The 26,449-nt window shown below is 35.6% G+C and overlaps 1 protein-coding gene across 2 annotated transcripts in view; it reads left to right on the top strand.

Moving 5' to 3' along the window:
- Nucleotides 1-1,116: 1,116 nt before the first annotated feature.
- Nucleotides 1,117-26,449, top strand: part of LOC138691534 (zinc finger protein 665-like) — a 42,089-nt gene continuing 16,756 nt past the window's right edge. The window contains exons 1-5 of one of the 2 annotated variants that reach the window (XM_069813565.1): nucleotides 1,117-1,940; nucleotides 4,378-4,475; nucleotides 11,205-11,342; nucleotides 15,037-15,174; nucleotides 22,483-22,620. In XM_069813565.1, coding sequence (XP_069669666.1) covers nucleotides 4,383-4,475; nucleotides 11,205-11,342; nucleotides 15,037-15,174; nucleotides 22,483-22,620 — 507 coding nt within the window. In that variant the 5' untranslated portion in view covers nucleotides 1,117-1,940; nucleotides 4,378-4,382. The remainder of the gene's footprint in view (nucleotides 1,941-4,377; nucleotides 4,476-11,204; nucleotides 11,343-15,036; nucleotides 15,175-22,482; nucleotides 22,621-26,449) is intronic. The other variant, XM_069813566.1, reaches the window with a different exon arrangement.

Genomic DNA, 26,449 nt, shown 5'->3' with positions numbered 1-26,449 from the left:
TTGGTGTATGTAGGCATATTTTTATGTTACAGATTGCACTATGTTCTTTTATGTAGGTAAGGAACTTTATTATTAATTGTTTCATTGAGAATTTTGTTAAAATAATCTCATCGATGCCGTATTTATTTTAACTCATTGCAATCTACGAAATCCCTCTCCCGGCCGCCATCTTGGATGCCAGTGTCAGGTCCGGTAATATAGGAGGTCCTGGTTCCAACAACAGTCAGGAACCGTCCGTAACCATCGTGAGCATGCGCAGTACAGAAAAAGCGTTCCAACACAATCCGAACCAGTCCTGAACCGGAAACATGTACTGCAGTCGGGCGTTCCAACAAGCTTTTGACACGGGTTCGGAACGGTCAGAAATAGTCCGCGGATTGAGGCATGTACGGAAGAGTACGCGAGACGCGCATGCGCATAAACTCACCAACGTCTCCTGGATACTGAAGAATAGAGTTGGGTCGATTCGTGAACGAATCGTTCATTCGAACGACTAATAATAAAGAATCGTAAGAATCGATTCGTGGTATCAACGAATCGTCGTTCAAAAGAATCGTAACGAATCGTCGTTCAAACGAATCGTAACGAATCGTCATTCAAAAGAATATGAAGGAATCGGCATGGTATCGTAACCCACGATTCTATTCGTTGTTTGATGTAACCTGTCAACGGACATTTCCGAACCGTGTCGAATGCTCCCGAGCGAGAGTGAAATCAAAATATGTACTGCATTTGTTAAGTATGGAAAATAATGAACACAAACCTGAAATTTGCATAGTTAAATAGAGATGTAATGCAAAAAATGTACTTCATAATAAGGTTCAGTTGATAAATTATAATTTAGAGAAATTATCTTGGGTAATTTTGTAGACTAATGGAGTTCATACTGAATGGTTCCAGCCAATGGGAAAGAGACAATCCAATGTCTCGCCTCTTATGCCATCTATGAGAGAGATGGAGAACTTTTTGTTCTACGCGTGGTTTGCAAAGGAAAGTGTCTTGCGACGATTCAAAAGAATAGTTGGAATCGCAGACTGGGAAGAATCGTGAACTCGTTGACGATTCAAAAGAATAGTTGGAATCGCAGACTGAGAAGAATCGTGAACGAATCGTTAGAATCGATTCGTAATGTGTGATTGAATCGTTCGAATCGACTTCTGAAAAAGAATCGTGTTGCCCAACTCTACTGAAGAAAGACATGATCGACTGTTCGCATCAATGGGGTTAAGATGAAAAGTGACAGTGCAGACGAATAATAAAACTACAGATTTAATTTAAATTCTCAACAAAAAGAAAGGGAATTGAAATTATTTGGGTATTGAAATAGTTAATATAAATTTCAATATGCAGCTTCGATTAAAAGTATAATAAATAACGTACATAAATTAATAATTAAAAAAATAACTATTTTAAATGAGAATTTCCCAGTACACGACATTGAACTATCGGAATTCTTGCATTCCTTATTTTTTTGTCATCTTTGTATAGAAAATGATCGAAATTCTATTTTCTGCAATTAGAATTAGCTGCGAAACTATAATAATTAAGCAGCCCGTTCTTAGCAAAGATGATCACAGTTACAGTATCTCTGGATTTAGTACATAACGATCCGTGAAAGCGTTCCAACAACGTCCAGTCCAGTTTCAATCCCATAGCAGATGCTCAACTAGCGCATGCGCATAAGATGGTACAGGAACCGTACATGAACTGATCCATGAACCGCTTGTTGGAACGAACCTATTACAAATTCTTTGGCTCGAGCTTACGTTTACCAGCGAAAACCACGGCTTCCTTAGTTCCTGCGAACTGGCGGTCACGTGATTTGTGAAAAAGAAGAATTTGTTACATAAAGATGAATTGCTACAACTATTATATCACAAAACAAACCTGAAGAATCTCCAATTCTGATCAGTTTTTCTATAGTAAGGTGTGAGCCTGAGGTGAGGTGCTGTTTTCTACACGAGAGAGTGTGATTGTGATAACAAAAGTGTTTTATATCTGTTTGTTTAATATCCTTTGTCTTTTGGCAACCCTTACCGAAGGGCAGCTATCCTTGTGGGATTTATATATAATATTCTTAGTTTGCTGATGATAATATAATAACAATAATAATAATAATAATAATAATAATAATAATAATAATGTATTTTGTTGTGGTGAAACTTAGGTATCTCCCCACACTACAAAATTCCTTGCCCTCATTTCACTTTAATAAATCCCTGAACTCACCCACTAATCTTGTCACATACCTCGGATTAATGTCACTTAGCTTTCCCCTCATTTAACCCATAAAATATCTTAATTAGACCTCAGTCCCGTGTATGGTGTTGTGCGATATCGAAGATTTGACATTTGTTTGATGTACCACTAGATGTCAACTGTAATTTGTTTGTTTTATTTGGAAATGAGTGCACTATCAGTACTGTACTTTGTTCATATAAAGAGAAAGTTCGGGAATAGGGATATATTGTTAAAAATTTTATTTTACATGTTGGCTAAACTAGCAAATGGGTATTTCCTTTCCTACTAGGTTTTTTTTTATATTACAAGCTTTAATATCACGATATGCTTCTACCTATTTCAGTTTACGAATCTGTTACAGGTTAGATATATTACATTAGTTTAGGTTTTTGGTATGGCTTGCATCTACGAATGTGTGATAGGTTAGGTTAGCCTGGGGCTTTTGTTATGCCTTTTGTATACGGATCGGTGACAGGTAAAGTTAGGTTAATGTGTTATTTTGTTATGCCTTGCATAGTATATACTCAAAATTGTCTAAATAGGCTATGTGCTCTTTTTTTTTCTGTCTCGCTTCCTGTGGTAATGCTGTTGTGAAGATGTGCAAAAAATGTCTGTAGCCTATGTAATCGAAGTCTTTAAGGTAAGACCATACTTGCCTTAGCTCAGAAGGCGTCAAGATGAAGATGATAGCGTTTGAGTTCAGGATTTTCAAGCGGTATGCGGGTGTTTTTTCTTAGTGACGTCAATACTAGTGACAGATCTTACTGTAATGGGGAATGCAGAAACAAAGTTGTGGTACATTACAAAATATGTGTATTTTCTTTAAATACGACTTGTTCTCTTTAACTCTTTTTGAGTGCTTATTCTATAGATACATGTTATGTGTTCTTCACTTTACAGTACAGCATATATTTCTACCTCTAACTTTTCCTTTTTCATTAGAAACCGCAACATACTTATCTCCATCACGACGCACCTTTCATTGCAAACGTAATTTGCTACATTTTGTAACAGTTTTCTTCCTTCAAATCCAGCTCCACAAGAACTACTTCACAAATTCAACGATTTTCAGTTCCAAAATCAGAAGTTGCCCTCAGCCCATTTTCTTTGCGTACCTTGAGGCAACCATTTTCGTTTCACACAACACAGAGTTTATGTGTACTCGATGTGGGTCTCTGGCGTTTCGTCAGTCCACGCGAGTTGTGTGAATATAAAGGGAAAGGTTGAGATGGTGTCGGGTGGAGTTCCCGGGTAGCTCAGTTGGCAGAGCGCTGGTACGTTCAACCAGAGGTCCTGGGATCGATACCCGGCCCCGGAACAGTTTTTCCCTTGAAATTCTTCACTTTCAGTTGTCAGTTCCTATATTCAAAGCCCTGTTGAAATATGCGTGGTATGCATCAAAATTAATAAACGAACGACAAGTGTTTGTGAATGTGAAGGATGTCTGTTTCGCAGCAGAAGTGCAGAAAAATGTGTGTGACTGTGGACAACCTTTTTCATTTGCTGTGCATGGTGCAGGAAATGTGTATGTCTTGTCTGTTTTTATGACATCATAATGAATCGGGTACAAAGTGAAGTGGAATAGCTGCTACAGAAATAGAACAGACACCTGTGACACATCTTACCTGCCTACGTGAGCAATATTTCATTGTTTAGCCTTTGTAATACAATGTTACTTAATTAGTAATTTGTTTTAAAAAACATGATGAAGAGTTCAATACATTGAAAAATGTGATATATGCAAATAGATAACTGTGATCACAATATTAATCATTATTAAAACAAAAAAATAATGGGACGAGTTACGATTCGAACTCAGGTTGTCTGGATAACAACTCAGCATCCAACCATACGAGCTACGCAGTTACACAGTCTAATGCTTCCCTATTAAGCACCTAAGGGAAATATGTCACAAACAACAGCCAATATTTCCAAAACGAGGGGTCATTGACCACCCATACCACATATGACTTTAAACAGTACGTCTTGTACTTTCATCTCACACAATCTTATTCCATCGGTGATATACAGAGCGTGTCCTCTTCTTGTCAGTTGCATAAAGTCATTTCCGTTAGATTACTGCATTATAGTGTCTAATTTTATTTTTTAAAGTTCCTTATTAGTTTAATTTTTCAGTCGTGATGGACGTGATCAAGATGGGATCTGATATCGATTCTTTGACAAAAGAAGGAAGTAATAAAACAGATATAGAAGAGGAAAAATCTGTATCAGAGGTAGTCTATATTGAGAGTAATTATTAATTACTGTTTATTTTCTAAACGTGTAATTTAAAGTAATAAATCATGTGGCGGAAAAAGTAACCTACATTAACCCTGTACAAAGTGGACCAGCTGACTGGTGGTCTCACACCTCCATATCTCAACAGTATTCTGTTGTAGTGCAACTAGTATAAGGTTATTATATTTATTTATTTATTTATTTATTTATTCTCGTGTAGTTAAGGCCATCAGGCCTTCTCTTCCACAACACCAGGAATACAAATACAATAATATAAATAAACAGAAAAAAGATACACTATATACAAAGTAAAGCTACACAAGAAATAAAAAGAGAGAGAGAAAGAAACACTAAAAACAAAGTAAAGCCACACAAAAATATACACAGTTTGCAGTCACACAAACTTTAAGTGAGTGATTAATTATCATAATTAATTGTATCTTAATTAACTAACATAAACAAGAAACTTGCAATTTTAATCTAGATTAAAAAAGAAAAAGAAAAAAAAATACAAATCAATACTTCTTAGCAATGCCTAAAAACATTAACTAAGACAAAATTTTCCAATTTAACTTTGAATTGTGATACAGTCCGGCAGTCCCTGACGTCATTAGGTAACGAATTCCAGAGGCGAGGTATTTCTACGGTATAGGAAGATGAGTATAAAGACGTTCTATGATGAGGGATAGAAAGAAGTGCTTGATGTCTGTTTCGAAGAGTTGTAAGAAATTTAAAGTGTGACAACAGATAATTCGGAGCAGAAGTATGCATGATTCTAAACAGAAGAGACAGTGAATGTATTGTTCTTCGTTCCTTCAGACGCACCCATGAAAGTAACTGGAGGGAAGGTGTTATATGGTCAAATTTACGAGTATTGCAGATGAATCGTATGCACACATTATGAACACGTTGTAGTCTCTCAGCTAAGAGTGAACTTATATTAGTTAGCAAGGAATGGAAATAATCAAAATGGGGCATTACAAGCGTCTGAATAAGATTCCTTTTTAGACTAAGTGGTAGAAATTCTTTCATATGGAACAAGGAGTGAAGTTGAGAAAATATTTTTTTGCAAATGTGTGTTACTTGAGTGTTCCAATTTAGATCGCTGTCCATAAAAATGCCAAGATTTTTAGCTGTTTCACTGTATTTAACAATAATCACATTCAATATTATATGTGCTATAGTACTACTATCAAGAGTGCTTTGTAGACGATTATGTCCCATTACGATTGCTTGCGATTTCTCTGGATTTAACCTTAATCCAAATTTGTGTGCTCACAGTGAAATCGAATTCAAGTCTTCGTTTATTTTGTTTACTGCGTCACTAGTCTCGTCAGGTGATGGTGATCTACAGCTGGTGCACGGAACTAGATTTCGCCACCTATTTTGTTGCCCAGATTCATCAGAATGCTGGTTGGTCTGCAGTATCATACAATGGTTAAAGTTTCATGACTAAATTTCTTCACCAATGTAGACTCCTCGCCTATTGCACCTGTCAAATTCAATTCTTAAACTGGAAGAATAGGCTGTTTTCGATGGCTTGCTATTAGTTTCATCAGCCAGGAGATGCTGCTGGTTAAAACATGGCACTCTTTATTTCTTACCTTGGTCATAGGCTTGATTAGGATGAAGAACAGGAATGGGACTTGAGTTTTGGTTCTCAACACCAGTAGCGTATTTTTGAGCAATCTTACTGCGATAATTTTCCTGATCAGCTTTGTTAATATGGATTTGGACAGATTGAAAGAACTTGCCACTTGTCTTTCTGTGACATACCTGGTATAGTTTGTTCCAAATCCTCATTTAGCATAGCATTATCCATATCTGTTTGACTTTTATGCATATGGATTTTACTCTCATGAATATGTAGACCACGTGCTTTCTTAAATTTCTGATTACAGAAAGGAAAAATATGTATTTCACAATTATTACTTGAAGTGAAATTCTCCATCAATTATGTAGATATGTGTATCTTCAATTGTCAATTATGATAACAATTCTTGCATTTCTAAGTAAACATAGTTGTAAACAAAATTAATAGACTAAAATCAATCAACCTTCTTAATGTATCCAGCTGTTTGCTGACAACAAAGTCCACTGTAGTCTATTCTGTTCCTCTTTTCATGAGAAACGTGGGATATTTTAATCGGTATTCATTTAAATGTGTGTTGCTAGTACCCAGTGTTGAAGATTTAGTTTACTTCTTTTGTAGTTTATGGATGAACATTATAGAAGAATGTGTTCCAGATCTTCATCATGATTATTACACTACAGACAAGTAGGATTATCAGAAAGGTGAAATCGGTGTAGGTGCAATTGAGTGACAATGTGACCTGTTCTGGCTCTTGTTAAAAATGTTTGAACATGTCTGGGCAAGTTTTTGTACATTTCCAGGTCATTTGGTTTCTTTTGTACAGACTGTATAAATTTTTCCTTTGTCAAAAGAGAGCCAATTCTTGATCCATAGGTTTATAAAATGAGACTTTACTGAAGCAAAAGCTCTGTATAGAGAGATCACTTGAAGAAGCCTTGCCTGTTTTGCAATATTATCGACTTTCTTATTTCCAGGTATGCCACAATGACTAAGTAGCCATTGAAATGTTATTTCCTTAGGAGTTTTTTTTTAGTTTACTTAGTTGTTTCTGAAATGGAACAATTCTTGTATTATGTATTGATACTAAAACTTTGTGTTGTTACATTGTAAAACTCTTCTGTGTATAATTCAACTAGACTGTGATTATAATTAAGACATTATAATAGTATTAAGATTTTTATTTTTTTTTATATGCTCCATATTCTAACTGTGAAGCGATGTACAAATAGCATGGAAATAATAGATTAACTAATAAATAATAGACTAAAAGTCGGAATAGAAAATATAAATTGAAATTCTTAATAAATTATACGACACTAAACAACACTACTATTTGTACCAATGTACCATTCAAAGAATTAAATACAGAAGACAAATCCAGATCATCTAACACACTAAAATATCTAAAATATAGTAATCATTCACAGAATCCTGTAATATTTCAATGCTTATTATTCCAAGGCCTCCTTCCTTGAAGTGTACTTGTGGTGTTTGAATTTGTTCTGTCACACAAGAAGTATAATCACAACTAGTAATGGCAAGTCAAAAGGAGTGACTGCCACTGTTTTTTCTTAGAAGAAATATGTAATACAATAAGAGCCAGTATTATAAACGCCGTTTAAACCTTACGTTCAGTTTAAACTCAAGTTTTTTTCGTTCTATTTCGTATCATAAACCGTAACTACCAGTTAATCTTGAGTTAACTTGAGTTTAACTTGATCGGCAGTCTTCTGCCATTTAAACTGTAGTTAGTTCAAGGCTCAACAGTGCAAAATGGCGGCTTCTGCTTTACAGATGGACATGACAGATGTTTTCTGAAATCTTATGAGTGACTGTGAGGAAGTGATCAATATTAGTGAACGACCACAGTGTCCAACAACTTTTCGAAATAAGTGCACTACTTTCAAATACAAATCAGCATAATTTTTAGAACAGATTAAGGCTTTCGAAGTAGACAGTCCTAACCTTCAGAATTAGGCTTTACAGTCCCTAACCTTGTTTCGAAAAATTGAAACTCGAATACCTACAACATGCAACAAAAGAAATGAAAAAAGTGCAAAAAATATATGTTTTAGGGTTTGAATTTAAAGATCGTTTGAAAAGGTAAATGATTCTTTTTATTTTTGAAAACATTCTGTTGAACCTCTGCATGAGTTATTAAACAGTTGTACTGTGCTGTTTTTCCTCTAGTAACGATGGAATATTTCAGAATATTTCACTAATATTAACAGTATCAAATTGACGATAGAAGAAAAAGCACTGATTCATTATGAAAAACTTATCAGATTACCAGGACGCAATTGGCATTCGTACAGTCCTCTCTGTAGATTGAAAACTCCAAACAGTTTCATATCCATTGTTCAAGAATTAAAACAGAAAATCAATATCCCGAATTTAAAAGAAGACTTACAAATTAAACCAAACCCTTTAACTCTATTAAATATAGAATATAATCTAAATTTAACAGAAGAAATACTGAAATCAGAAGTAAACACTGAAATACTGAAACAATTGTCTTTAGAGACAATTAATATTAGGTACCCTCCACAAAGCTGGCTTCATTTATACACCGAGGGATCCTTGATCTCCAGAGAGCAAGGTGCCGGTGCAGGTGTTGCGTGCTGTCTCTTCTCATTTTATAGATCTCTTGGATATGGAACAACAGGTTTTGATGGTGAAATCGTTGCAATAAGTGAATGTCTCAGGAATCTTCTATGCCACATCAATAAATTTAGGAATGCAGTTATATTGTCAGACTCCAAAGCAGCTATTCTATCAATCGTCTCTAAACACACACCTTCATCTCAAACAGCAGAAGTAACTAAAATGCTCTCTCAGTTAATATCACTCAATAAAAGAATTGTATTCCAATGGATACCATCCCATTGTGGAATTCTGGGAAACGAGAATGCGGATGCTTTAGCAAAGAAGGGCAGCACTGCTACTTACAGACCTGTTACTAAATCTACATATTACTCTGTGAAAAGATTTATTAAATCTACATACTTAGACTTCAACAAACAAAATTTGATAACTCAATCCCAAGGCAAAAAATGTAACTCTCTGCATCAAAATCCACAGTTAATTCCCGATTTACCACAACTCAATCCCAAGGGAAAAAATGTAACTCTCTGCATCAAAATCCACAGTTAATTCCCGATTTACCACGAAAATCGTCTGTAGCTGCATTTAGATTGGCAACAGGCCATGATTGTTTGGCCAAACACCTGCATAGAATTGGAATATATCAGTCCCCTAACTGCCCATTGTGCAAATGAAACCAAGAAATGGATTCGGAACACCTCAAAATCTGTGCTTCAGTGGCTGGTCATGATAATATCTTTGAAAAATATTGGAGTGCAAGAGGTCAAATGACTTTATTGTCAAACGCCTGGCATTAGAAAACAACATATTTCAGATGTGTCCCTAAAACTACTGTAAGTCTATTGTGCATCATACATGTGCGGCATACAATCTCCTGGTAAGATTTACCATGAAATATTGGGGTCTGCTTTATAAACACACTAATAATATCACGTAACAATACTAACCTCAGGAAAATAATTTTATAATTTAACAGGCTTCTATTTCATAAACATTCTACACAACTTATAAAATACGCACACTAAAATTATAGTTCGTTAGTCAGCTGATTATGTATGGAGTTCTATCACGGATGGTCATGCATGGTTCGGTCTGGTTGCAATGTGTTTGGGAGTATAGGCCTTCTGTTGGTAGCCAGCATTAAGAAGCTACTTGAGGTTAAGTCTGACAAGCATATTGAAGTAGGTGATATTGGTTCTCTACAGGTTTTTGTGATATTTTCTCTGTTATCGAAGATCAAAGATGTTTCTTGATGAAGATTGTTCACGAGCGCCGATGCAATAACCTAATAGAACAATAGAAATCGTTTTCTTTTCTTTCCCAGCAGTAATACCAATCCTATTCCACTACAGTTTAACTTAACTGAGACTCTGTAATACGACTCATTGAGAAGGATATATGTACGTGAATGACCACAAATATTATCATAAAATGCAGGCTCTAAATTTCTGAAATTTTATAAGTAAATGAACTCACAATTGGACAAAATTTATACGGTACCACAACAAGTCTTATCAGAACTAAAATATGTGATAAAAGTATAAAAAAGGTTACTAATAATATTTTTTTTAGAATTCACTTTTTACTCTAAATTAAATTTTCCAAAATGTGAAAATTTTCACAAATATTATTTCATAACTCCACAACCATTATACATAGAATTCTGAAATTTTATACACCGATTTAACATCCATGTATCCAAAAGGCAGACTACAATAATGCTCATTTCTTTGAAAATAGAAAAATTAGATCACAAAACATTATATAAATTGTAATATACTTTATATAGGACAAATAAAAAATACATTGTATTAAAATAAACAGCTCTACATGTCTCAGAGTAGTCTAATTTTCAGAAATAAGTGTTTATTACATGCAGGAAAAATATTAAAGATGTCAGAGAGACCATATCAATGTTATGGTTACCAAATGATATAACTGCAGATTTTTTTTTTTTTTTTTTTTTTTTCATACTTTGATAAAACTGGTTTGAAAAGTATTAGTAACTTTTTTAATACTTTTATCAGATATTTAAATTCTAATAAGTTTTGTTGTGGTACGTTATAATTTTTGTCCAATTGTGAGTTCATTTCTTGTAAAATTTTAGAAATTTAGAGCCTGCATTTTATGATAATATATGTGTCGTTCACATACATATACCCTTAAACTTTGGTTTAACTCAATCTCCAGATTAACTGTATTTATAATACCGGGCCTAAGTCAATTTAAAACATATTTCACACTTCCTGGAATATATTTTTTATAACCATTTAAGTCATTCTGAAGTGAAATATACTTGTGTGTGGAAATATAAAAAGAAGTAATGAAGTACTTGGACAAAAAATATCAAATTACGGAGTTATTCTTTTATATGATGTGTTACTGTAGACTCTGGAATGTGTACATATGCGTTCGTTGACATAAGAGTTTAATAATATTGCCGAGTGACATTAAAAATAATCACTAATTACTCATGAATAACTACATAACATGATGTATTTTGTAATAATTGTGCTGTGTTTTTAAGGAAGCAAATGTAATAGATCTGCATCAGACTGGGATAAAGATGGAATGTAGGGACCACGGCTGTGATGTGAAAAGAGAGATGACATGTGATGAAACTCCACTGCCAATTCACTTTCCCGTCATGAAGAGTGAAGCTGAGGTGAGTGCAGTTTATGAAGTGTTTGTAGTTCTCTCTCTGTTATATAGTGACTGATAGGACTGCTAAATTCAGGTAACCGGTAGACATTTTTGCTCCATGTTGTCCATTTCTTAATCCTATATCTTTAGTGAATCTTTTCCAACCTAATATGGCTGAACTAGAGTAGGTTCCGACATACTCCGCCTATATAGCTTGCATATACGAATCTGCGACAGGTTAAATTTGGTTAGCTTAGAGTTTGATTATGTCTTAAGTATGCGATAAACTGCATCTCCACAAAAATTCCCTTTTAAATTCAACAATTTGTACCTCGGAAATCACTGCAATTACCTCAGCGCTTGTTTTGTCCCCAATTTTATAATATAAATTGCAGTACTGATCAGACACAAAAGGTCGTTCCTCATATTCATAGACGAGACTTTGGAAAGTACAAAGTCATCATTTTCCTATTCACAGTCGACACTTTGACGAAAGTAAACTTCAATGGTGACTTTACTTCGAAGTCGCCGAAAATCTAGACTTTGACTTTGACTTCGACTTTCGTTCGTGCACATAAGGAAAATGGCTGATATTTGGAAAATAGTTAAATTTGCCGAGAATATTGAGGACATCGAGGGGATTATTGAAGCTTCTAATGTTCCTTAGCATATTATTATAAATTATAATTACAAATCAAGGTAGAGTTTTGATAAACAAACAGTTTAAATATCTTTGTCATGTTTTAGCTTTCGATGATGAATACTCAAAAAGGATTATCTGTTCCACCAATAAATAATACAATTTATTTCATCGCGATATTACGCTACAGGTACCGGTAAGGATTGATAGCTTAATATTGATTTTGACTATTTAATTCTATAAATGATAGGTTATACAGTTGGATATGTAGTTAATTTATAATCCTGCTGTCGTCATAATAATGTTTTCTAGATATTGATTTCAAATAATTCTTAAGAAGTTTCTGCAGACATTCAGGAAATAACTATGCCAACTGACAGCAGGATAATATGTCTCTTTCATAGTCTGTCATTGGTGGCATCTTCTTATCTTTTATATCGTTAGAATAAAATTATTTTACAGTGAAATAATTTCAGGGATTAATGTGAAACTAATGTAACTACAATCTATGTTTTTTTCACAACAAAATTCTTAACAGGCGATACTATTTCAGATGAACTATACCTTCATGTCCAATATTCTTTTAGGAAGATTAACTCCATATGTAGATGAAATTATTGGGGATCATCTTTGTGGTTTTAGGCATAATAGATCAACTATTGATAAGATATTTTGTATTCGACAGATAATGGAGAAGAATGGGAGTATAAGGGTATAGTGCATCAGCTATTCATTGATTTCAAAAAGGCATGTGACTCGTTTAACAGAGAAGTTTTATATGATATTCTTATTGAATTTTGGTATTCCCAAGAAACTAGTTTGATTAATTAAAATATGTCTCTTTAAAATGTACAGCAGAGTCCGTATAGGTCAGTTTGTGTCAGATACGTTTCCAATTCACTGTGGGCTAAAGCAAGGAGATGCAATGTCACCTTTATTTTTTAACTTTGGTCTAGAGTATGCCATTAGGAAAGTCCAGGATACTAGAGAGGATTTGGAATTGAACGGGTTACATCAGCTGCTTTTCTATGCAGATGACATGAATATATTAGGAGAAAATCCACAAACGATTAGGGAAAACACGGGAATTTTACTGGAAGCAAGTAACGAGATAGGTTTGGAGGTAAATCCCGAAAAGACAAAGTATATTATTATGTCTCGTGACGAGAATATAGTACGAAATGGAAATATAAAAATTGGAAATTTATCCTTTGAAGAGGTGTAAAAATTCAAATGCCTGGGAGCAACAGTTACAAATATAAATGATACTCGGGAGGAAATTAAACAGAGAATAAATATGGAAAATGCCTGTTATTATTCAATTGAGAAGCTATTATCATAGTGTCTGCTGTCAAAAATTCTGAAAGTTAGAATTTATAAAACAATTATATTATCAGTTCTTTATGGTTGTGAAACTTGGACTCTCACTTTGAGACAGGAACATAGGTTAAGGGTGTTAGAGAATAATGGGCTTAGGAAAATATTTGGGGCTAAGACGGTTGAAGTTACAGGAGAATGGAGAAAGTTACACAACACAGAACTGCACGCATTTTGTTATTCACCTGACATAATTAGGAACATTAAATCTAGACGTTTGAGATGTGGAGGGCATGTTGCACGTATTGGCGAATTCAGAAATGCATATAGAGTGTTAGTTTGGAGGCCGGAGGGGAAAAGACCTTTTGGGAGGCCGAGACGTAGATGGGAAGATAATATTAAAATGGATTTGAGGGTGGGATATGATGATAGACAATGGATTAATCTTGCTCAGGATAGGGACCAATGGCGGGTTTATGTGAGGGCAGCAATGAACCTCCGGGTTGCTTTAAAGCCAATAAATAAGTAAGTAATTCTCAGTTGATTTATTAATTTCATGCTTCAAACTTTTTCTCCTTTTTGCCCAAAACTTTATATCATCTTATTATTTATTCTTATTTTTCTTTCTCTCTGTAATCTATTCTTGTGTTATTGTTTGTTATCACAGACTGTATTTTGATGACGTTTTCAGTTACATTGTATAACGTATTTTTTAGTTTATTGGGTTATTTTACGACGCTGTATCAACATCTAGGTTATTTAGCGTCTGAATGAGATGAAGATGATAATGCTGGTGAAATGAGTCCGGGGCCCAGCACTGAAAGTGACCCAGCATTAGCTCGTATTAGGTTGAGGAAAAACCCCGGAATAACCGTCAACCAGGTAACTTGCCCCAACCGGGATTCGAACACGGGCCACCTCGTTTCGGGCCAGATGCGCTGACCGTTACTCCACAGGTGTGGACTGTATAACGTATGTATATGTTCTTGTATAGCCCATACATATGAGTTATACTCGTTGGGGCATACTCAATAAATTTAAAAGAAATAAATTTTTTCTGGGAGTGTAGGCCTACTGTTGGTAGCCAGCATTAAAACTTGGTATTTGAGATTAAGTCTGACAAGCATACTAATGTAGGCGGTATTAGTTCTTTGCAGATTTTTTTTTTAATATTTTCTCTGTTATCGAACAACGAAGATGTTTCTTAATGAAGACTGTTCATGAGCATCGGCCATTTTAATAGCAATAACGTAATAAAACAGTAGCAGTCGTTTTCTTTTCTTTCCTAGCAGTAATACTAATCCTATTCCACTACAGTTTAACTTAACCGAGATTCTATAATAATACTACGCATTGAGTTAAACTTTCAGTTAAGTTTAACTTTTTTTTAACTCAATCTTCAGATTAATTCTATTAATAATGCCAGGCCTAAGTCAGTTTAAAACATATTTCACACTTCCTGGGATATATTTTTTATAACAACTTAAGTCATTCTGAAGTGAAATATACTTGTATGTGGAAATATAAGCAGAAGTAATCAAGTACTTGGACAAAATATATCATATGGCACAGTTATTCTTTTATATGCTGTGTCACTGTGCAGGTCCTGCAAATTATTTCACTGTCGAATGTGTACACACACGTTCATTGGCATATGAGTTAAGTAATATTTTTGAGAGACATTAAAAATAATCACTGGTTGCTCATGAATAACTACATAACATTATGTAATTTGTAATTATTGTGCTGTGTTTTCAAGGAAGGAAATGCAATTGATCTGCATCAGACTGGAATAAAGACTGAATGTAGGGACCCAGACTGTGATGTGAAAAGAGAGACGACATGTGATGTAACTCCTCTGCCAATTCAATTTCCCGTCGTGAAGAGTGAACCTGAGGTGAGTGCTGTTTATGAAGTGTCTGTAGTTCTCTGTCTCTTATGTAGTGATTGATATGACTACTAAATTCAGGTAACCAGTGGACGTTTTTGCTCCATGTTGTTCATTTCTTCATCCTATATCTTTAGTAAATTTTTTCCAACCTAATTTGGCTGAACTAGCACTATAGTAGGCCCTTTCATACTCCGCCTTTTATATACGATTCTGTGACAGGTTTGGTTTGGTTTGTGTAGTCCAACGAGTTAGAAAGAGAGAGATATAGAGTGGCCATTACGCCGCCATGCTTGAAGAAAATTGAACGACCGTCCGCCATTAACTTAAGTGCCCAAAACAAAGTGGGCATGGCGATAAGTAACATTTCAATCGCCAACTGTCAAAATTTCGTTTGCATAAATCCGTTAAACTGAAGTGGAGAAACCTAGTATTTCATCATATATGTGCTAGTAACTTAATCTAAAATAAATACCTTATGTACGCTAAATTCAAAACACTTGAGCTATTCCTAGAAGGAAACTTAAAAGGATAACCTAAGCAAAATTGTCATGTACGTATGGTAAGAATTCCTAGGAAATATACTGAAGAAAATGTTAATATTCCTAGGTTGTTTTAAATGCGACCTGCAAGATTGCCTATAAAATGAACGAGTATGATTCGGATGATTTTATTAGATTGTTTTACCAGTCTCTACACGTTGCAAAACTATTTATTATACCATAAGATATAGAATGAATGTAGGCACTAACGCTAAATGTAGTAAACAACCTTTACCTCCAAGCTTGTACCTTGGGTAAAACATGACCAAACACGCTTTCAGTTTTTTTTGTTGCAGTAGAGTGTAATTGTCGAAATGTGAACGTGAGGCCAACAGCCGACTGATCTGTCTGAGCCTTTGAAGGGCTGTGGCACCACAGATTACTAGTGTATAATTGAGCACCCACGTGCAATAATGGAGTAAGTTGTTACGAAATATATCCATAGTTACCCCATTATTGCATGTAGGTGCTCAATTATGTTCTTTCATGTCCTTCCAGTCAAAATACTAACAACAATATGGCCTACCCAAGAGTTTTGCGTTATTTTGGATGAGAGTGTCGAAATACAATTTTAATATTTTATTGCTAATTACTGGATTTTATATGGAGTTGTAGCGGTTTTATCCGTATTTAGTTTAACTTTATTACTAGTGAACCATTTATTTGGTTTATCGTTTGTCTTCGAAATAGGCCTACTTTTTATAAGCTACGGCTCATCGTCTTCTCTATAAGCAGGACAGACACAAGGAACAGAAATAAAGGATATTACATAATTTTGTTCATTAAGAAAGCACTGAACACTTAAAGAATTTTTCTTCAGAAAATATATTAATTACATATTAAATCTAAAAGAAAAACACTTTTCAATAATTACAAAAATAATAATAAAAATAATGCACTGCAATTACGTACGCATTAGGTATATACAACCGAGAAACCTACACTTTTCCTTTAGAAAACAAAGATTTGTTAAATCAGTGGGTAAAAAACACGACAAGTGTTAAATGGCATCCCACGAAACACAGCTTCCTATGCTCTCCACATTCAGAAGACAAATATATGTACATGACAAGGAGTAGGAGGCAGTTGTTGACAAGGCAGTACAAACAATTTGCTGGTTTTCCTGCACATTTACAGAATAACATGAACTCCAGATCCTCACCTACGAAACATAAAGCGTATGTAATAATGAAGACAGTGTTAATTTAATTTTTTTTTTTTTTTTTTCAAGAAAATGCAGTTCACCAAAACTACAGTAAATAATTTAGGGACTTGGACAATAGGTTGTGCGAAACTGCATCATAAACTATAAACAAGTGTTTTGATGGACTACCGAAAGAACTTGTAGAAATTAACAGCTCAGAGAGACATCTGTCTCGTTTCATATTTATTATGCACTGTTTCAGCAGTTCCTTTTTTTTCAAAGGGAATCTGCAAGAAAAGAAAAATACTGTACACACCGCATGTTATGCCGGACGTTGTTACACATTTATGCATGAAAAAAAATGCTGCTAATTAACAAAACTATGGACTTAACTTAATAAAATTCACATGAAATATGATGTATCAGTTGTCTTTTTCCTTTTGACATTGCAGTTATATGCAGCACATACAACAGGCATGTTTTTTCTTTGTTTTTTCGTAGTTCTTGCCTCCGTATACATAACATTGTAAGCAGACGAATTTTTACAATGATGGGCACTTCATATCTGCCATGTTTCACGGTGGCACCGCAAAGAGCGCTGTACAGGACAACATTGCCGCTCTATATTCTTCTTTTTCTAACTCGTTGGTTTAGTCTTTTATTATGTCTTAAGTATGCGATCAACTGCATCTCCTCAAAAAAATCCCTTTTAAATCCAACGATTTTCACTTCAGAAATCACTGCAACTACCTCAGCACTTGTTTTGTCCCCAATTTTATCATAGAAATTGCAGTGCTGATCATACATTGACGGTCGTATTCATAGACGAGACTTTGGACCAAAGTTGTCTTTGGAAAGTATAAAGTCACCATTTTCCTATTCACAGTCGACACTTTGACGAAAGTAAACTTCAATGGTGACTTTACTTCGAAGTCGCCGAAAATCTGGACTTTGACTTTGTCTTTCGTTCGTGGACATATGGAAAATGGCAGATATTTGGAAAATTGTTGAATTTGCCGGGAATATTGAGGACTTCCAGCTATGCATGTTCCTTAGCCTATTATTATAGATTGTAAATTCAAATTAAGGTAGAGATTTGTTAAATAGACAGTATTAAATATCTTCGTCATATATCAGCTTTCAATGACGAATAGTGAAAAAGGATTATCTGTTCCACCAATAAATAATACAGTTTATTTCATCGCGATTTTACTCGACCGGTACCGGTAAGGATTGATAGCTTAATATTGATTTTGATTATTTAATTCTATAAAGGTTAGATTATACAGTTGGATATGTAGTTAATTTATAATCCTGCTGTCGTCATAATAATGTTTTCTGCATATTGATTTCAAATAATTTTTAACTAGTTTCTGCAGACATGCAGGAAATAACTATGCCAACTGACAGCAGGGTAATATGTCCCTTTCATAGTAATCCATTGGTGGCATCTTCTATATCTTCAGAATAAAATCATTTTACAGTGAAATAATATGAGGGATTAATGTGAAACTAATGTAACTACAATCGATGTTTTTAACAGGCAATACTATTTCAGACGAAATATACCATCATGCTTTTTTAGTTACGAATTGTGTTATGCTCGAACTGAGTTAAGATCTTTCGTGGCCAAGTAGAACAACAAATTATTATCAATTGGTGTAAAGTCCTAAAAATGTCAATTTTTGTACTTACGTTAGTTTCACAGTAAGCCCTCGAATAATTCTGTGGCTTGGTTCTAAAAGGGCCAATGTCAAAAATATTAGTTTTGAGATAAATGGGTTTGAAGTTTGCTTATTTTGTACAGTGAACCTATGACATTGGCTTGTGAATGTTTTGTACCCTCCATATTAACTGCAGCAGACATTGGCCCTTTTAGTATGTGGAAGAACAGACCGAAATAAGCTCGAAAGTGTATATAACTCGAAAGAGCAAAAGATTGACATTGGCTCTTTTAGAACCAAGCCACAGAATTATTCTTATGTAAAGCTACAAAAACCGTTAACAATCGCTTAATATGTAGCGATGTTCAATTGTTTCGTTGATTTGTGACACAAAAGATGGCTTTGATTGTGGCAATATCTACTCTATTTCAACTATCTATTAATTTAAATAGTTTAGAAGGCAGTTATTGTGATTGCCAACATTAGAACAAGATCGTCAAATCTCAACTTACCAAACTCAAAGTCAATGAATAGGACTTTTAACAAAGTTAAACTTTACTACGAAAGTCGACTTTGGGAAGTCTTCATCCAAAGTCTCGTTTATGAAAACTGCCCTTAATCGTACATTTTACTGACTTCATTCCCACTGATAATTTTTATCATGCCTGTTTTAATCTAATTGGCACTACAGTATGCAATGGAGGTCACTCTCACTTAATCCTTTGGTAGGTGTCTAAACTTGTTGTTTGCACCTTCTAGGAAATGCAGTTAATTTTGTTTATTTGAATTTTTCTTATTAAATCAGTCCATTAGCAAAACGCCACATATTTCATATCTATTTCTTGGGACAAATAGTATGTCACCACTCTTTTCAGAGACTAATCGCAAAAACTATTTCATAGTTCTTTTTCCATCCTCGTCCATTCTTCAGTAGCATCTTCACATTGACTGTTAGTTACATGGGGAGAAAGAATGAATCATGTTTTTGTGTCCAACTCCTTCACTAAAGAATGGACAGAATTGTGAACCATAATATTCGAGTGTAGCCTTTCACGGCCGGCGTCAATAGGAGAAAAGTTTTCCTGGCCATCAGGCCGTGGTCTGTTGGATGTGTGACCAAATATTTAGTTCACTGCTGCGGTGAACATCTTCAGTGGTGTAGAGTATTGGTGCAGCGGTTCTGGTCAACGGCACGCGCAGTAGAACGACCCGCACCAGTACTCTACACCACTGAAGATGTTCACTGCAGCAGTGAACGAAACGTTTGGTCACATAACCAACGGACCATGGCCTGATAGCCCTGAAAACTTTTCTACTGTGAACAGTAAGATCACACTAGACAAACCCTTTCATCAAAATATGTTATTACTGACTGTGCAATGTATATACGTACATTCATTGACTTCAGAATGTACAGTGAAACCTCGATAAGATGTGCCCGCTTATTACGCTATCTCATGTAATACACTTTTTTTGTCCGGACCCTGCATATTTCATTCATAACGCCTTTATAAAATACCCCGATTGTTGCACTCAAGTCCCGCATAATACGCTACTTTTGTGGAAGCTTTTCGATGTAATTTTCAGCGATATACTGTAACAGCAATGAAACATCTTGGTCATTGAACTCACTGCTGCCATTAACCTGAAAATTATTGCTATTCTACCCTTTACCTGTGCATTTAAACCTTCATACTTCATACCTTAGTGTACCCCACTCTCATGTTACGCTTTCTATTCGACTCCTTATCTGCGTGGTTAAAGCCTACATACAGTTACAATACCTCACCCTCTTGCTAACCCTCTCTCTCAAACAGCATTCCTCATTCGGCCGTAATAAAATTCTGGAAATTTTTGCTGGCCAGTTTGTTGTTCTTTAGTATATGAAGAGTCCACTGCAAGAATGATGGATGTCATTTGGAACACATTTTGCAGGAGACGCAATTGAAAGTTTGAAATGCTTAGCGCTCAAAGCTTAACTGAGATTTTCCGATCATTACTGGACAATGACTATCAGTGTTAATGCCATATAACTCTCTGTGTACATTCTATACTATATGTCTTAAGCTATGCATTGACAGTCTTGGTTCATTTTCGACAAGAAAGTGACATCCATCATTCGTACAGTGGACTCTTCTTATTGAAGTGTCTGTGAATGTGATTACAATGCGTGTTATACAAAAAGCGCTTTCTGTGTCGAAAAAAAAATTGTAAATCTTACGAAAGTGTGATGAGAACAGTACTCTTAATCAGAAACAACTCTCTGATTCATTAGGAATCGCATCATCAACATTAAGAACGAAAATAAAAAATCGCAACTCAGTCACTACAGCTGCGATGTCGTAAGGATGTAACAGTTATAAATGACTTTTTTTTTTTCGAAAGAATTAAGTACAGTACATATTGTAAATGTCTTTGACGTTCAGTAGCAGTAATTACATAATGGAGTAATACTGTATTACCTTTCATGAATCATGTATTTCAGTAAAGAAAAATGCTAAGAGATACTGTATATAAGTCAAAATTAGTATACCTGCCTAATACGCGGTACATACCCGATCCTTTGAACAGAATCTTATCGGGGTTTTACTGTAATAATATTACATATTTCGGAACTTAATGCCTTCTACTTTCTTGTGTTGACGTATAACGTGGGAACCGGATGTTGTTGGTGTTGTAGTAAAAGTTGAACCTTGACACTAAGTTAATTGTCGTGTGACAGATAGCGGAAGTAGAGCAGTCTACCTAAATTGGCATCTCTCATAGAGGTGCGTGCGAAACAGACGTGTGTTACTCAATTCGTCACTGCCTAACACATTGCACCATTGACAGATGCTAATGTTCTACAGTGACGGTGCAGTGAATGCAAGCACAGTGAGTAGTGCGTTTCAGCAGAGGCGAAAATAACATTTTCTTAAGCTGAATGCCCGAATTTGCAGAGTCAGTCCAGAGAAGAAGACTATCTTTTCTTGCAACAAATTAATTCCAGGCACCATACCAGTTTAGTAAACATTGAGCGCATTGCTAAATCTGGCTGAACTGTACTACTACACCCGCCTTATAGTCCGGATTTAGCCCCTTCAGACTTCCATTTGTTTGGACCTATGAAAGAAGGACTACGTGAACAACATTTTCCAGACAGGAATGCTGTCATCGCAGCTGTAAGAAAGTGCCATGCCTCTGGAAGTTTAAATTTTTACACTGGCAAAAATGCATAACAAATGGCGGTAAATATGTGACAAAATAAATATATGTATCAGAAGTCTTTTTCTATTTACAATTAATATTTAAGGAGAAAAATTCTCTCCGGTGCCAGGGATCGAACCTGGGTCCTTGGTTCGATTCCCGGCGCCGGAGAGAATTTTTCTCGTATTAATTGTCAATATTACAGATATTATTCTGTAGGACAAATTAATAAAATCTTTAATATTCTCATAGCTAGCGGTGCATATTTTTGTACACATTACTGTGCACTTAACTGCGGAATCCCAGCCAAATAAGTCACTCAGCTGAGTGCGCCCCTTGTATAATGGCAGTTCACTTGGACATAAAACTCAACATATATGCCTAACTTGGAGTTAGGCCAAAAGGGAAACATTGAAGGAGGGAAGTTCGGTCCGGTGCTGTGGATTGAATTCGGCGTAGCTCATTGGTCAGAGAGCTTGGTACGTGGCACCGAGGACCCGGGTTCGATCCCCGGCGCAGGAGCGAATTTTTCTTCTTGAATATTAATTGTCAATATTACAGATATTATTCCGTTGGACAAATTAATAAAATCTTTAATATTGTTCTATTTAACTGTGTTATAATGCTCTTTTTATTTGTCGTAATTTCTATGAAAATAAATAGGAGACATTACTTTCCGAACAATCCTCATAGATTCGAGAGATATTAAAAATACGCACTAGTTTTTCGCATACAGCTACATATCTTCTATTACACAATAATTATGATTTGTGTGTTCCAGGAAGGAGATGTATTAAATCCGTGTATGACTGAATTCAATACGGAATGTGTGGACAACAGCAACAACATGAAATCAGAGCTGATGTCTGATGAAACGCCTGTGCCAATTAAGTTTCCCATCGTGAAAAGTGAAGCTGAGGTGAGTGCAGTTAACGAAGTGTGTTGGTCGCTATCCCTCAGTGTGTTATTTACTGGCTGATGTGGCGACTACATGCTGGTGACTAGGAGGTACGATTGTTACTCTCATGGTGTCCATTTCTTTATCCTGTAGCCCTTTGTGAATTTTCTTCACCCAATTTTTCTGGTTGAGCTTGCGATTGAACATTCACTAAATCATATCCATTTTGAATATTTTAATCGCCGCAGGTAATTTTTAGCATGTCAGCTTCTCATTTACTGTTCAACCGAGTGTAGAATGGGGACAATCTCGATTCGTCTGCCATTATGTGAATAACGTGTGGTTTGTGCCTGATGTAGAAAATAAGTTGATTAGGTTTCTTGTAGTTTTTCTCTTTAAATATCTTTCATTGCTTAAGTCGACGTGATTGGTGTCTATTTCTCGGGGCGAACTGAATCAGTTATTGGGTAAAAGGCCATATATCCTTATTTTTTTAATTTTATAGGAGAGAGTAAACACTGAATAACACAAAACTCCTAAGTGATACTAGTCATATTCTTTCATTATCACTTATACCTATTTAATGCCAATTTTGTTATAAATTTTCTCTAAAAACAGTGTTAATTTTAGTGGAAAAAAACACAGTTTTAAGAGGATGGGTATTTTTCGGTCTAGAGGCCCGAGGTCTGTCGGTGTCACAACCAAATGTTTCGTCCACTACTCTGGTGGACATCTTCAGTGGCGTTGTACACATGTGCGGAGAGATCTGCTCTATGTATCAGGAACTGACATTGAGACTGGTAGCACTTCAATATTTAAGGTGTGGGGCAGTTGTGGCTTGTCGTCGCCGCGGTCTGCACCAGTGGCTTCGGTGTTCTGATTGTTTGTCATAGTGTTTAATTGTCGGAGAAAGGGTTTGATATGTGTGCTACCAGTTTCAATGCCAGTTCTTGATACACACAGCAGATCTCTCCGCACACGTGTACCACGCCACTGAAGATGTCCACTGGAGTAGCAGACGAAACATTTGGTTGTAACACCGACAGACCACGGCCTCTAGCTCGAAAAATATCCATCCTATCAACGCCGGCCATGAAAGCCTACATTCTAAGAAGAGTTTTAATAAATGGAGATATGGTCTTTTCGAATTAAATGAAGACAATTAACCATATTATATTGTACAAAATCATATTTTATGCTCAGAAAATATGTTTAAGTTAAAATCAACAATGAAAAAGCAAGAGGTCGGAAAATGTCTATATTCTTCAGAAAATGAGAATCATAGAATAAGAAACCCGCTGATACTGTAACACTTTGGTCTGTCATAGGCCATTGACACAGATTATTGTAGGTGAAGGTAAAAGTAGCCCCTTCACATGACATGAAGACACTTCGAGGGCATGGAGGTAGAGCCTCATGCTTTCTTCCCCTCGGCACTATGTAAGAGGAGGTGGTGTGGTCAGTATCATACTCCGACCATCTTTTACCCCTGGAAAGACCCAGTACTTAATTTAATAGCAGGCTGAGTGAACCTTGGTGCCGTTCTGGACGATTGGCAACGAAAAATCCCATCACCACCTGGGATCGAACCTCGAACCTTCTAATCATAGCCAGTTGCTCTATCTACTAAGTTACCCACAGGTTGTTGTAGAAGTTGTTTCTTCCTGCAGGTATATATTGTAGTAGTTTTTTATGTCATCCCCTTTTTTAGTATTGAAGATGATTTTACCATTGTAGGCACATGTAGGCTATCTGGCAGTATGAGCAGGTTTCCCCAGTGAGACCTCATCTTTTACATATTCATCTATGCGGTTTGTTGCAGTCATAGTTCTAGGCTTACTTACAGCTGGCGCAAAAGATCTGAAAGCCTGGCTGATGTCACAGTGGAGAAGTGGGAGGCAGAGTGCAAACAACAACAAATACACTATAAGCATCTAACTGAAAACATTGACCTCTTATCTTGAGCTGCTAGTCAGAGTCTTCAAACTCTGCTATCCCTTCCATTTCATCGTCCTAGCTGAAATCACAGTCATCGTCATCAACGCTGATACCACCGAGATTTATGATAATTGGGTCTATGACGTTACCAAACAGTACTTACTGGTCCATATATCTTGTTATATTTTTTTAACATTATCACAAAGTGGACGCCAATCGAGTTCAATCTTACTGTTAAATTTCTGCTCACATAGTTCTCTTACTCAATCTAATTTACAATTTATGTTTCTGGAAGGAACCCATCCCTTCACTATTGACCAAATGTTCTTGATCGGGCTTAATTCAGGGTGATGAGGAGGAAGTCTAATTGGAATATGCCCGGCACTTTTACAGACGAGGGTTTGTATATTTGTATAAGTTCGTATAAAGTCGGTTTCAACATGTCATCACTGTAGAGAATTCCCTCTTTTTCAAGGCATTCCTTCATTACAGTTTTTGTTGAATTTAAAGTGGAAGCTCTATTTAATGCAATGTTATGATAAAGGGCATTATCAAACACAACAACAGAATTTCGGAGCAAATTAGAAATGAGCTTCTCTCGAATCCATTTCTCTTAATTAATTTGATTCATTTGAGAATGATAATCCCCGGATTTCTGCTGAGCTTTCCAAATTTGTAGGGCATTGGGGACGAACCCTCGGTCACCTCCAGTGTGTATCATTAGGCGCTGTCCCTTTGATACCGGCGCTAGAAGACCATGTGCTGAGTCGTCTCTCCAAGACTTGCTATACAGATGGGTTGAGAGAATGTACTGTATGACTGATACAGATACACAATATTTCTTCTCTCAGCTCGATAATTAGAAATTCGCCTCAAATAGTTATTCTTTTTTGCCTGATATGGTATTTTTCTACTACTAACGATCTATTTGTCTTCGTTTTCTTCCAAGAAAATTCCAGTTTTTTTCAGTAGAGTTCTAACACTAGTATTGCCCCCATCAAAGCCAATTGCGTCTTTCAGTTTCATCCTTAATGCGCTGATTGTTGGAACACATTTCTCGGTAATGTAAAAGTCATATACTATCCTACGCACTACACTTTCATCAAACGCGTCTAGTTCTAACACACCACTTTTAATTGTTCTCTTCTTAACTGGCGTTTCGAAACACATACCATTACCACTATCTGTTTTCTTCGCTTCTGCCACAGTTTTTTGGGCACTACTACGAGACATGCCTGTAGCCACTGTCACTCGCTGTTGAACTTTATGTGGAGGAATGTCTGTCCCTTGAGAAGTTTCCTTAGACAGAAACACGAGTACGGTACATTGTTTATAACCTCTTTAGTTTGATTATGAAGCTTCTTTCCTTTTAATTTTGAAATAACTGGAGCCATTACCGTAACAGCAGCTCTACTTGCAACTTATAAATACTTAAACTAACTGTATATACACAATTGAAATGTTATATATATATATATATATATATATATATATATATATATATATATATATATATATATATACACACACGCACTCTAACTCTATATGCACGATTTAAATAACTATATGCAATCTACATACTGACATACACAATTTAAATGCCAATACCATATATACACGCACTTTAACTCTGTATAAACAATTTTTATATACAATATTACATACACTTAAAAATGCTACAACTGAATACTTCCGTGATGTAATACAAGCGCATATTATAACGAACAAGCGACTAACTGACAAAGAGAGAAATGTTTTGCAAATGGAATGTACGTCAGACAAGCAACCATTATCTGCCGTTTAAATCTCAACACTCTCAAGGCTTTCAGATCTTTCACGCGAGGTGTACATAGTATTCAAAATGAAAATATTTTGAAATTTGGAATGATATTTTCGTATATTTCGGTATTTT

Source organism: Periplaneta americana, chromosome 16 (assembly GCF_040183065.1).
Source record: "Periplaneta americana isolate PAMFEO1 chromosome 16, P.americana_PAMFEO1_priV1, whole genome shotgun sequence".
Taxonomy (NCBI): Eukaryota; Metazoa; Arthropoda; class Insecta; order Blattodea; family Blattidae; genus Periplaneta; species Periplaneta americana.
This window is presented reverse-complemented; position numbering and strand designations above follow the sequence as displayed.